Source organism: Protopterus annectens, chromosome 2.part0, assembly GCF_019279795.1.
Source record: "Protopterus annectens isolate FY-2018-M chromosome 2.part0, PAN1.0, whole genome shotgun sequence".
Lineage (NCBI taxonomy): Eukaryota > Metazoa > Chordata > Ceratodontiformes > Protopteridae > Protopterus > Protopterus annectens.
Window position 1 is genome coordinate 1,370,209,036 of NC_056728.1, and position 14,544 is coordinate 1,370,223,579.

Below are 14,544 nucleotides of genomic sequence, written 5' to 3' on the forward strand. Positions count from 1 at the left end.
TCCAATTTTTTAGTAATTCAGGAGCTGGCCGACCGGCACTTGCGAACTGCTTCTGCTTCGGGCACCGCGCGGCAAAAAAGACTGAAGAACATGGCGTCGGCTCTGTCTTATATACTCTGGCCTTACTGACGTCAGAAGAGTAAGCGACGACAACCGACGCCGGACCAAGACTTTGGAATTCGGCCGACCGAGGGACCGCCTGACGGCTGAAAACCCGTCTGTGATTACTGCAGCTGTATTAGCACTCGAACATCTACATTTATGGTAGGTACAAAACTGTACTTTTCTTTCTCTTATTATATAATTTGCTCATGTGGGTATTCCACCAAAGAGGGTTTGTTCTTAAATTTCTCATTATATTTGGTGTGGACAGGGACTGCCTTATCAATGTAACTGTAAGTGGGAGCAGAAGAGGCACAGGAAGGAGTATGAGCAATGGGGGCCTTCAGAAGTGAATTACAGCAGAATTTAAGTCACAAAGTAGCTGAAGAAGGTTTGGTTTTGGGAAACTAAATACAGGGGTATTTACAAGGGAAGTACCTGCAGTTTTAAAGGAAAAGGTCTCCAAACTATGGCCTGATTTAACAAGACATGCAGATGCATATGGAGCTGTGCAAGAAGTGGCCATATTTGTGAGGATAAAGATCCAGGATATTGGGGCCCCTAGTAGGATGGTTAACTATTTGTGAAAGACAGTTAGAATTTATAATGTCAAGGAAGAGCAGGGCATGCCACTATTTGCCATTGTAGGTCAGACAGTTTATTGATGAATAGCTGAAGTCCCCTAGCATAAAGGTCTTTGGTTTAATAGGAATTTCAGTTAATGTGTGCAAAGTTTCCTATTTAAGCTCCTGACATTGAACAGTAACACCCTAAGTTTTTTTTGTTTACAAAATGTAATTTTTATAGGTCTGTGGTCCGACACATTCATCAGGTTTATTTTCATGGTTTGCACCATGTTACAATATTCTTTCGATTTGTAACATCGAGTTTTGCTAAGGTATCATGTTTTGCTGAAACTGTCTATTTCACTTCACTCTGCTTTATTTTTATTACATCATTAAGCCCAAATATGTTCATATATTTACATAAAAAACTATATTAGGTGGACAGCTGTAAAATTTGTTAATTAATGTACTATTACATTACTTTTTAAACCTTTTAGCCTTGGGGGGGGGGGGGGGCTGTGAGAGTGTAATAATAATTGCCAAAATAATTTAATTTTACCTTAATTTAACTCAGGATCTCCCCTTTTCACATCCTGCATAACTCTTAAAAAACAAACAAAAAAAACTGCTGCATTTAATGAAATGTTGCTGTATGGCATTTTATTCCATCTTGCTTTTTACACCATGCATATGTTCTATAATCTCTTTATATAATGTAACAGGATGACACCCAGTCAAAACATGCACTATATAACCCATGCTCCAGTTAATTTGCCTCATGCCTTCATATATTTTATCAGTCCTAATATCAATATAATAAGGTCTGTCAGCCACCTATTTACATCACTTAGGCATTTCTGCGAGGTAGTTCTATCTTCTTTTATTGCTCTTAACCTTGGTATATATGTTAGAACACTGATCTGTACCTTTCTTTAAGAACATTTTTCAAATTGTTACCTTTTTATATATAAACAAATGGAGCCCATTCTGGCCACCAGTGCCACTGTTCTTACTGCGAGACATAGACTGTTCTAATGTCTTATACATGTCCCTGCTGTGCACTTGGATTTTATTGAAAACTAACTCTGTTTTTGTCACTGTCACAGTTTCTCTGTACAAACCTATGATCCAGCTGTAGTAAATCATTTTACAAATTCATCATCCCTGGTTGTCAGTCCTGAGCAATGAACAGCTTAACTAACCTGTTATAGTTCATCTTTTACAGTTTTCTGTTTTACCCACAAAGATAACAGTTACTTTGTACACTTTTTCAAAAATTCAAGTATTCAGTTTATTTTTAATTCCTTAAAAACTTTGCTGTCTTAAAATATTATTTGATTGAACCACTACGGAAAGTATTGTTAATGTACTGTACAAATAATTTTTTTTATAATCATCCTCCCTTGCTGAAAACAGATATTCTACAAAATGTCCGTAAAATAAAAAGAATGAATAATCGGAATTGAAATAGTGATCCTAAATGGCCATGTTCACATTCACAAAACTGGAAACATAGTGGCCCCCCATTGTTGCACTTGATATCTGCTAGAAGTATCTCCCTTCAGACATTGAAAAGTTATTTTCCAAAATCATCTCAAGGAAACATACAACATAAATATTATTTATTCATTTTTCAGCTAGAATAACTGTATACGGAACTCTAAATCTTAATCACTAAAATACTGTTCTTACTTATAGATAATCCTTTGATGTTATGCATGAAGTCCAAGTTATCTTTAATACAAATGTAGCAGAACAGACCTAACGTTTTAGAGTAAATTCTACATATTTGGCAAATGACCGTCTTGGTCACTGTGGTAGACACAGTGATCTAAACTGGAAGGTTACCTTGAACTTTATCACTTTCGGGAACAGGACCTACAAACGATTCATTTAGTTTATTACCGGTCTGCTCAGACGTTATTAAATCACGCAGACCTGTATCAACGAATTTGTATGCTTTTGGAATACTTGCAACGTTATATACCTATGAACATTTAAAGCTATTAAATATTAACCTCTTTTTAAAGCTTACACCAGAAACTAATTCTGGCATTTTCTCATATCAGAAGTCATCTCTTTTTTCGCCTTCATAATGAATCTGTATACTGTAGCCCTTTCACCTGTAGTCATATTGTAAAATGTGTACTTGGGGGTTGAGCCAAAAATCTCTAGTGTTGTGCTGACATATAGACTCAACAGCACACCGGGTGGGGTAGTACCATGTTAAATAACCTGTTTCTTGAAAACAGTCTCTCTTTCAGAAAAAAAAAAAGTTACTGACTAAAACTTTCAAATTCAATAGTCTTGGGTAGAACTGTGAGTTCTTTACTGAATCTGCAGTCTCTGGTCTTCTACTGGGTATGCAAATTAGCTATTTAATTAAATCAGATTTCTCAAATTCAAAATGATTTTTGCAAAGTAAAGGGACATAACATTTTCAGAAAAATATTCATTGTTGCCATTGTCACTTGGAACATTTGGTCATTTATTGAGTTTTTTGTTTTAATTTTATATCCATACATATGTATGTTGTGTTCTGATAAGCTAATGTTCAGAATTATATGGTTATTGTGCTGGTATAACACAAGAAGTTAAAATAATACATATTGCCTGCCACGTTAAATGTGTCCTACAAGCCTTCAAATTATACCTGACTGAATTTTGTTTATTCATTCTTGATCCTCTGATGTTAATATTCCATAACTGTGAGATCAGATTTTGCGTGGCTTCTCTGTTCACGCTTGAAGGATGTTTTACCTTTCCGTACCATTGTGAGACTGAAAAGTTGGTGTATGTGATTAGACTGTGTTGGGAGGTAAAGCCATCCATATGGTAGTATTGCTGTAATACTGTGTGAGATAGCAGTAAAAGGCTTTGGGGTTTTGACTGTTTATGATTTACCAGCTGGACTTCGGAGTGACTGGGGCTCAACAATCTGTAAAATAACCTTTTTATGTTATAGCACATAGCACAGTTTTGAGAGTTGCAGTCTGACATGCCAGACAGACAAGATGCTGTTATCTCCTTGCATGTAACACTGTTTCATACATTGTGCAATGGATGCCTGAGTATATTTCTCATTCTGAACACTTTTATGAGAAAATCTGAAAACATTAGAGTTACAGCCATGTTAGGTAAGGTCAAATTAAGGTCAGAATAGCCATTAAAAATGACAAGTGCAACATTTTCTAAACTTTTGAGTTTAAAACAAAAGAGCAGCTATCAGTTCTTTAACAATTAACTAATATAAAAGTTATCAAAGCCATACATACCTCTTAACTGTCCAGATTTATGCAGAATGTCCAGTTTTTTGCATAATGTCCTTGGTCTGTTCCTCATAAAATTTGTGATGATCTGGCAAATCGCTGGCAAACAGTCAATAAATAATGATTCACATTGGAGTTTCAGACTTCATATCCTTCAGAAAACTTATGCTAACACAAGCCAAGTTTATAAGAACAATATTTAAAATCTATCCCTGTTTTTTTGGGCCTTTGTCCCCCAATTATTTTTGGCTTTGTCCAGATGTGCTAAGAGGTTGAGAGGTATGAACCATAAATATATAATGTTAAAACATCTAGCCTAAAAAGGCAGTGTATTTCTGTATAAAAATTAAATATTCACTTTTGGTAAACTGTGGCATAAAAGTGACATTTAATGATGTTTTTCATTAAAATCCATATGCCACTGCTGTATTGCTTTTGAATGTAGACTACAATTTAAAGACATTTTAGAAGGAGGTATCCCAGTATAATTTCCCCCAAGCGTTCATGAGAATAAGTTTTACAATTTTGTAGATTTAACTTTTTCTCAATTAAAGGTAAGGTAGGTGATTGTTTTTCATTTGGACCTTATTAGAGTGCAATTTTATTTTTACGTCCATAAATTACGCACATTTTTGCTTGGCAAAAACTAAATCTGTCTCATGTAACATCAGTATACTGAGTGGTCAGGCTGGGTAAATTTAATGATCTGCAATCCATCCGTCCATCCACAGCCTTTTTTTCCCCATTTTTGCATATGGGGTCGGGTGTTGCTTCAAAAGTGACAGTCATCTAGAACCATGGTTTACACCGCCAGTGGCTAGCCCTGCCACAGTAGTTCTTCCACACCACACACTCACATGCACACTCACACCTATGGCCAATTTAGAGTGTCCAATTCCCCTACTGCATGTCTTTGGAATGTGGTAGAAAACTGGAGCACCCAGAGAAAACCCAAATAAGTACATGGAGGACATGCAGACTCCACACAGAAGGCACCCTAGCTGAGAATCAAACCGGGGAACCTCTTGCTGTGAGGTGACAACACTATCCGCTGTCCTACTGTAATACCCAATTTATCTGCAATAACCATGAAATAGGCAGGTTAAGATGTTGAATTTGTTTTAATTTTCTTACGTAGTGCACCACAAGTTGTGTCCAGCTAAAGGAATTTAAAGCATTCCTTATACTGGGGATACATTAACAAGTGGTGGTGATGACATGGTATTAGAATTCTGGTAATGCAGTAACTGTGAAGAGTTTTTGGCAGTCTGTACTTTGTCCATGTATGCAGCCATTTTCCAAAATTAGTTTGTGATGCATATGTGTTTACAAAGCTCATTTACTTGAGTGACGTTTAAGTTGGTGCTGTTATTTTCAATTAGCAAACTACATTGAAAAATTAACACAAGAAAGAATTTAAATGGAATGTTGTGTTCTATCGTGATAAGCATGTTACTCATTTATTTAACATTGTGTTGTACTATGACTGCAAATATGCTACACTGCAGTATTTTCTACTTGAAAAAAACAAAAAACAGTTGTATGGCGAACACAATCTTTTAAATCAAGTGGAGCACTTTCATTTCTAGTGTAAATGGAAAGTCTTCAGAATCAAACCAATCTGAAGTTAGCAGACTTATAAAATTCTTAAAAGTCTGTCAGCTGATCAAAAAGTTACCGTGCAACAGTGAATATAAAAACACACACAAGTAAACATTTAAATGAAAATGTTGTATCTAAAAAACAGTAAACACTCTGTGTTGCATATAAAAAACCCCACTTCATATTAAAAAATATCAGTCAGTGAAGTACAGGTTAAAAAGTACATGTTATATAGCAACTGTAAAAACGTGTAGAACAGCATGCATCAAACTGTGTCTAGGATGAGCCCAGCTAAAACCAAAATCTAAATTATTAACAAAAACCCTCTAAGTTTTAAAATGCACTTGGAACAAAAGCAGTCAACCGGATTTAAACGTGTGTTTCTCTGTACGGTAGTATTTATTTTCTGTGTTTTTTTTGCCCTCCACAGGTGCAGTGGGACCTTGTGTGTTTGTTTTACTTGAATACTACAGCATCTTTATGGTCAAAAAGTTTCCTTCAGTATATATCCAGGAGTGGTTTCTCACTTTCACGTGTGGTAGAATTACACTTTGAAAGAGATGCACTAAATATCATGTAGTACATACTCAGCAGTTTAATGTACAGTCAAGTGACCTGATTTAACCAATGAAATAACCACGTTTTCCAGCCATATTATAATACATTCCACTACAGTTTGTTGAGCACGGTCAGCCTGGGGCTGCAGCTGTGTAGTGCAAACTGGTCAAAGCTTCAGCTGGAGGTAAAAACCATTAAAAGCACTTTTGTAAGGTGGCAACCCCCTGCACCTCCTATGTGGCTCCCCTTTATTAAAGTTATTTATTTAGAGGCCGCACAACCACAGAAAATTTTGAAAAATCTGAAAACTGTAAATCATTAATTGCACAATAGTAGAAACCATGTCAGCAGTGTTTTTTACAGAGAAATTGCAGTTGTAGAGTTGAGAATTATGGAACTATGTTAAACTGGTTGCAACATCGTCCTCTTTAAACTTTGTTTTAATGAACTAGTGTGTGTAATGAAGGCGATGATGATGCTGTTTGACTGTTGCCTAAGCAGACTTGACAAAATTGTATGTCTTCAGGTGTCATGAAAAGAATGTAGTAAAATGTTTATTCTACCATTTAGTAAATAACCCTTTGCTGAAATCATAATGTATTAATGCACTCATTAAAAAATCATTAAGTTGCCTACATGTTTAATGAGCATATGTTGAATTGACATAATGCTGGCATGTGGACCAGCCAGAAATCAATGTACCTGCAGACTTTTTATGAGTTAAAGATTACGGTAACTCCTTGATAGTATGTCTCATGATTTATAAGAGCTGGTTATACAGTGTGCTACCTTAGTTTGGTTTCTGTTTTTGAATGTGTGCTAACGATTTATTTTTGAAACATTTCAGAAGTACACAGTATAAATAATTTGCTGTGGAATAGTAAATATTTAAAAGTGTACAGCAGAACTGTGCTCAGAGCAACCAAAAAAAATGGTTTTGATAAACAGGTTATTTTGCTAGCTTAATGCTCAGCTTTACAATTCACTTTCAATGGGCATTACGTCAAAATGTGTTACCTTTCTGACTTTTGTGTGTTGTATGAAATTTAACAAGCTATAGCCATTTGCTTGACACACAAATCACTTTTTCCTTACAGTACTTACTCCACCTTTGCCCTTGATTCAATCAGTCTTGTGTTTATGCACAATTAACACTTTAGTCATGTGATGTTATCATCTGATCTGTATTTTAAAACTCAGAGTTGCAGTGGGAAGATTCATTCATTATCATTTTTTTTTCTTTTTCCTTGCAGTTTGAGAATCTCGTAGAAAGTGATGAGGTGAGTACATATGTTTGGCAACTTGTTCTTTTACCATAATTTTATTTTTATGGAACTAGTGTCCCTTAACTGGACTTTGTACTACAGCACTGGAGTCCTTAAAAATGTATGCATTTAGGATAGAGAACATTTTAGAGTGGGATGTTGTAGAATATGTGGGGAGTGAAATCTGTCACTTTTATAGACGGCGTGTAATGAAATTCTGTGTTGCGGGTGAGTAATTAGGTTACACACGGGAGACTTTCATGGCTGGATCTTTGACCTAGCACCCTCACACCCCTTACTGACCACTCTGTCTTTGAATTGCAGTGCCTTCCAATGGACCTTAACCACAATAATTGTCTTTCACCCAAGTTATTATTTTCACACACAGACAATTCAGAATGACATACATTTAAGTTTCAGACTTCATATCCTTTAGAAAATGCAGATGTACACAATTCCTGCTAATCCAGGAAGTTAGAGATACCTTATCTGTACAGGTTGCAGGCAGAAACAAATCTTTTGTTCTACTGCTATCATTTCCTGGACAGTACTGGCAGGTTTTACTGCCTTGAGCTGCACCTGACCTTAACAACTTTAGCAGGGGATGCTTAACATTTGTTAAGGTCGGGTCGCATGCCACTTTAACACTTAACTAGCTTGTGTTTTTCTGAATGTTGGGGCGTAATCAATGCGCTCCATGCACTGCAAAGGTGCTATAGCTTGAGTGAGTTTAATTACATCAGCTCATACACAGTGGACCACCCCAATATACTGGATGTCAACATACATTTCTTAATTGTCTGCATTGTGACATCTGCTTTCTTTTCACAGTTGTACTTGGCTACTTCTTTGAGATGCCGCGGTGGTGCAGCGGTAGCGTTGTTGCCTCACAGCAAGAGGTTTTCCCATTCAATTCTCTGCTGGAGTGCCTTCTGTGTGGAGTCTGCATGTCCTCCCCGTGGTTGGGTGGGTGTTCGAAAGACATGCGTAAATGGGCGTGCCTTCGTTGAAGGTTGAACGTCGAGCTGGCACCTCGGCGTTCATGAAAATCTACTGCCAGTCATTAGTGGACCGGAGTTCCGATGTGGCGACCCCTAACCAGGAAAAGCCAAAAGACAACAACAACTTGGCTACTTCTTTGAAGTGTACTGTAATTACATTTTTGAACTTCTAGCACAAGTGGTGCAAGATGTTATACCTTCAAATAGTTTTGTGCATTTTCCTTCCTTTCATCCCCTTTTAGATTTACAAGAGAAAATATCAAATAGTTACACACATTTTGTAGACCAAATGTGTTACTACTTTAAAACAAGAGACAGAGAAGAAAAAATACATAACATTTTTAAATCAGTTCAGCTTAGCTTGGCATCAGTCCTGGCTCCAAAGTGAGATTAATAAAACAGTATTTCATAGCAGAAATCAGTGCAAGAGGCTTTTGTACATGTCAGGTATCCCACCACCAATAATATATCATGGAAAATGGTAGAAGGGCTTTACCTAGATTCCTGCTTTAAAATTCATTATAGCAAAGCAGAATGCAAATTAACATTTCAATGTTCGTTATAACCCTCTCTCCATTACTGTTGTTGGGAAAAGCACTGTAATGCTTGATGTACGCAGCTCACCATAATATTACAGCCCTTACAGTAATGCAGCCCCTGAGTAATAAGCATTGCCAGACATATTAAGGGAGGAGGAAAAGAGGCTACTGGGTAACAGGCAATTAGACTATGCTTTAGGGAGGTGGTGGGGGGATATTTGGGCATTACTAGCCCATTTGGAGAGGCAGGTATGGGGACTGTATGCCAGTGAGCATTCATACAGCTTGCATGGGCAGGATATGTCGCTTGTGCATCAGTGTAATAGTGGCCTCACTAAGCAGTCTGCATGGCCACGGTGTCCCCAGTCAGATGTATTAATTTCATAGGCAGGCAGCGGTGTGTGTGTGTTAGATCTGTGATGGGTCTACATTGCACAGTCCAGCCTGCACAATGTGATTCTTATTATTTTCATGAGCCCTACCCTGCAACATTAATAAGCCCTTTGCTAAGTTTAAACACAATAGTGGGTGTCTGACTGTTGAACAGCCTACCTTGTTTGAATTAACTGAATCTAAAAAAAAAAACGATGTTTATGCTAAAGTACATTTTCAGAAAATGATAAGTTAAGAGTCTACATGAAAATGGAAAAAGTGATTCTGAAAATAAGTAAGGAAAAATCAAAGTTCTGTGGAGTGAACTGAGCAAGTTATTGTTTTTGTGCATTTCTTGCGATACATTTAAAGAATTTAGACAAAATGAAATTTAACTGGATTACTAGACGTGTTCTAAGTATTACATGGCATAAAACAAAGTGTTGAAAAAAATTCATTAGGAACAAAACAGAAGTAATCTTTTCAGATTCTTGATTTTATTAAAATATCAAGGATGAAATATAAAAGGGAAAAACAGCCTTTGAACATGTTAGTTGCTAAGATGGATGATTATATTATGCCACTAGGACAAGGATTTCAAAAGAGCGTGCTAGTATCTGGTGGTAAGCACGTTATAACTTGTGATATTGGGAATAACATTACAGGCTGTTGATCTTGTAGAGAAATAAGGAAGATATTGACTTTTTTTGTTTTTTTTTTGGTCGACATGGAGAGACCATCAGCTGCCATTCTTGTCTCTCCTCAATCTTGGAAGTCCGGAGTTATTTCACACTCTCCTGGTCCTAAAGTGAAACCCTGCTGTTGCTTGAGAAGAGACTGAAGCATCCCAGTGCAGCTTCATATTCACAGCCAGTGGGATTTATATTTGTTAAAACTTCACACATCTCCTTCAGGGATTCCTTGTACCTGCTGGATATTACTTGAGCCATTCTTTGCTTTTTAGTTTGCAAGAGCACTAACCTTGCTGAACATTGCACTTTCTGTTTTTGGCCATGGTGATGTGAATTGCCTGCCCATTAATTGGGAGTCTTGTACAACTAGCAAAAAAAAAAAAAAAAATGCACCAAGCATTTCTTTGATGTCAGTTCCCACGAGAGGCATAAATATGCTTGACTTTATTCTTAAAAGTGCTGCCTTTGTGTGCATAACTACTGTTATCCCCACTATGATCAAAACTGATCCACCAGACTGTCACCTTTTCCCCACAAGATTAGTTCCAAATTTTCCTAAATTCAACTGTATTCAAGGACTGCTCCAAAACCAGACTTATATTCCAATCTGAGCATCTTAAAATCATCAAAAAGTGCTTTGTCCCTTGCTTAAATGATCTCTAGTCACCACATTTAGCCATGATTTTATAGCCTTCTCAAGCAATGTAGAGGTAAGGTAAGTCAGTGCCTATTGGACATAAGTATTATGGAAAGTTTAGGAGTAAGCCCCTCTGGTAGAGCTGTCAGATAAATATAGTTTGCAATAAGATGAGCAAATTATATGATTCATATAAAAACTTTTCACTGTCAGAAGTAGGAATTTAAGTAGGTCTGTAGGATTCTTAATTGCAAAGTTAGGAAGAGCAAGGCTGAATATGAACTTAAAGTTGCTAACCCTATAACGATTAATCATCATTTTTTTCAGTTGTATTAAGAGTAGTAGATGTACTGCCCATCAGTGCACTGAACGTCACTACCTGTTCTGTCACCAAAACCATAACAAATATCCTCACTGACAAATTTAGCTCAAAATTGTCCCCCTCCTTCACACTCCAGTGTCCTCTTTCCTTTGAACCTTTTAACACTGATTCTCCCATCGTCAATACGGACCAGATCCTGGACACTATTACCAAAGCCAAAAATAACATTTCTGTATGCTTGGACAGTGTTCCAGACTGTCTTGTTGTTAGCACAAAAGGCAGTACTGCTGTATCTCTCTTTAAGCGTTTTAGGTTCATATGTAAGCACTAGGGTTAGTTGCTCTTGTGGGCCATTTTAAGCCTAGCCAGTTTTCCTTTTTGTGCTTGAATTGACTTATCTCATTTGGTTAAAGACCATAGATTATATATTTACCCCAAGTGAGAGTAAGTGGGATCATACCATAGATAATTTGAGGGTCCCATGCATGGGATAAGGCATTTAGGAGTTTCCTCTGTGCATTAATTGCACCAGGGGGCAGTCCTGGGGTAACTTTTTAATTTTGGCCTCTCCTCTGGATAGTTCCCTAACTTCTGGAGTTCAGTTGTTGTGCCTCTACATAAAGGTGCTCTTGTAGTTGCCCCTGGAAATTATTGCCCTATTAGCCTCACTAGTATTATATTTAAAATTACATTGTGGATCTTAGTCTTATTAACATCAACATTTGCAACTAAAAACACTGTCCTGCTCAGTATGGTTCTGTGATGGATAGTCCTTGCTTAATTTGGTTGCCTTTTTTGAGATTGTGGCAGGTGCCATTGATGGGGATTATTCTAGTCGTGCTGCTTATGCAGACGTTGTTGATAAATGCAACTTTCTGAAACATTAATCCCTCTGTTAGTTAATTCATAATTGGTTTTCTGATCGTACACATGCAGGGTGAGAGATGTTAGTGCCATGTCATGTAATAGATTAGTCACTAATTGAGGCCCCCTCAGAGCTCTGTGCTGCCACCCTGATTCCTCTTCTCTTTGTTGTTTTCTTTTGTGATATGAAGAGAGATGTCCATGGTCTGAGGTTGACCAGATCTGCAGATGACTGCAAACTGGGTTCTGTTATTAATTCCCCCTCAGACTCTTATCTTCTCCAAGAAGGGCTATATTGAGTCAGCAACTGGTGTTGTACCATGGTCTTAAATGTAATGCAGAAAGTTTAGTGTAGCCATATTTGGGGACACAAGTCTTTCTTACTGACTAACAGACAAACGTATCTCTGCTTTAGTCTAATACAGATATTCGAGAACTAGGAACTTCAGCCAAGAATGAACTGTCCTTTGATCAGCAAGTGCCATTTACAATAAGGGTTGTTTTCTTTGTCCAGTTATTTATTAGAGATATATCCTCAAGATCCAAAGAGGTTTTTGTCCTCCTCTTTTCCATCCTTATTAGAACAATCATCAGCTGTAACCCTCCAGTTGGCATGTATCTTTTCAGACACCCACCCTAGCTTGAAAGACCTCAATATTTCCTAACCAAGTGAATTAAAACACTAGTCAAAGAAGCTGTCTTCTAGATACATTAAAAACACTTTCAGTTTTTTCCATTTTATATAGCCTTCTGTGTGGAGATCTTTGCCTTGCCTTTCGGGTTATGAAAGACTCTGCTTTGCTAGATCTTCTTCACCTCAGAAACATTGGTAATGTTAGGAACATTCTCTTACTTCTTGGGGGGTTAACATCATAACTTAAAGGATCCTACCTGTGGGACAAACTCTTTCTTTCCTTGGCAAATGGCGTGTAACACCTTAGCCTTCTTCAAGATAAGTCTTGATTGGATGGGTTCACATAAATTTACCTCAGGGATTAATAGTACAGCTCTTATCATATATGGGTTTCATGGCTATGTTATGTGTGATGGTTACAACTACCTGTGTAGTACCTATGAACCACACAGTTCTACAGTCAAAAAAAACCCATCATTATACAGATATGTCAAAACTGGTACATTTTCCTAATCATATAACGTGTTCTCTCGCCATACTATATTTTGCAGCTAAGAAAGAAAGATGCATGTTATACAGTATATTGACTTTGTCTCCCTGAAGTCCGTTACTGCTGGTGATACTCAAGTTTAACTCCACTCATGTCTGCATCACAGAGTTGGGAGAGTGATAGGCTGACATGTTGTGTAGTATTAACCGGCGGCTGCTGTGTAACAGGCAGCAGTCAGTGATACTGATCCTTAACATTCACTTACCAGGCTATTTAGTGATAGTTACCTCGCTCATTAAACTGTCTGACATGACAACAGTATACTGCAGCTCTAAACATCATGCTTTCACAGTTTTTAGAGAGCTGTTAATTAAAGTTTTAATTTCTGTCCTACCTGTAAGGTGGATCACAAGACAGGTAGCCTGACAGATTTCTGCATGACAGCAAGGAGATCCGTCAGCTCAACACAGTGCCAGTAACTTAACAGTCAAAAGGCCTGACAATCTTATTAGAAAGTATTCCTATGGCAGATGATGTAACCAAACCTGAAAACGGGATTTCTTTTAGCTTTGAACAATACAGAAAAATTGTATAATAACAATGATAACTGGCAAGAGAGTTTGGGGTTATTTGAAGACTTAACTTCCTCCTGACAAGTGTGTTTGATCCTTTATGCATTGCCCCTGAGGTTATGCCTATCAGTTGGCACCCCCCCACCCCCGAATAGCCAACAAATCTGCTGTACGTTGTTTATAAATGATACAGTAGAAGGAGAATGTGCCAAGTTCTGATCGATCAAATTAGATTTTCCATGGATAAATTCTATCTTAACCTCTGGAAAAGCGATCAAATGACAAAAGAAAATAACGCTGTCAGTGCTGAAAAATACATAGATGACCACCACATAACAATATCTGTTATAAATCAATGTTTTTCAAAAGTTGGAACAAAATCTGCCAGTGTTGTGTAGCAGGGAAACAGTAAATTCTGAGTAAGAAAAGCAGAAAAGTCTGTGTTTTGCTAAAGATCTCCTTTCTGTTTGAACACCACCATACCCTTGATTAGGTTTTTGACGTAAACGTTTACAGGTTGACAGTATACACTGGAACACATAACTGATCTGACTATTGGCCCCAACATGGCAGTAGCTGTAAAACCTATGTTGGACCAGTAAAATGTATCATGTCCAGGTTAAGAGGCAGGTCAGGGCCGCTAAAATATTGGATGAAATGGAAAAACAAAAGTAAAGTGAGATAAAAAACATGCACTGTCTAGTAGAAATATTTCACAATCCAGACTGGGTTATCCTGGGATTTACAAATCGTTTGTGTAGTAATTCACCATGCACAATGTTTTTCCTCAAATAATGTAAGTCACATGGGAAATGGAGAGATGCATTTTTGCAATATTTTTCAGTTTGTTCCAAGAGTAATGTTATTATACAGTGACACTTGCCCCATTTTTCCAGATTGCTTAAGTATCATCCAACAAATTATAATTTACTTAGTAGAAAGATGATACAGCAACTAGGCAAATGAATGTTGTTAGTTCTGCATATGGTTAAAGTATGAATATCATGTACAAAAAGTGATCAACATGTTTGACAAGGATCCAACACCTTTATCATTTCC

At 37.2% G+C, this 14,544-nt stretch overlaps 1 protein-coding gene across 4 annotated transcripts in view; it reads left to right on the forward strand.

Annotated features, from left to right (window-relative positions):
• The window catches only part of AP1AR (adaptor related protein complex 1 associated regulatory protein), a 1,076,438-nt gene that overhangs the window by 275,890 nt on the left and 786,004 nt on the right, over nucleotides 1-14,544 (forward strand). For all 4 annotated transcript variants that reach the window (XM_044061545.1, XM_044061546.1, XM_044061542.1 and 1 more), the window contains exon 3: nucleotides 7,351-7,377. In XM_044061545.1, the coding sequence (XP_043917480.1) occupies nucleotides 7,351-7,377 (27 nt within the window). The remainder of the gene's footprint in view (nucleotides 1-7,350; nucleotides 7,378-14,544) is intronic.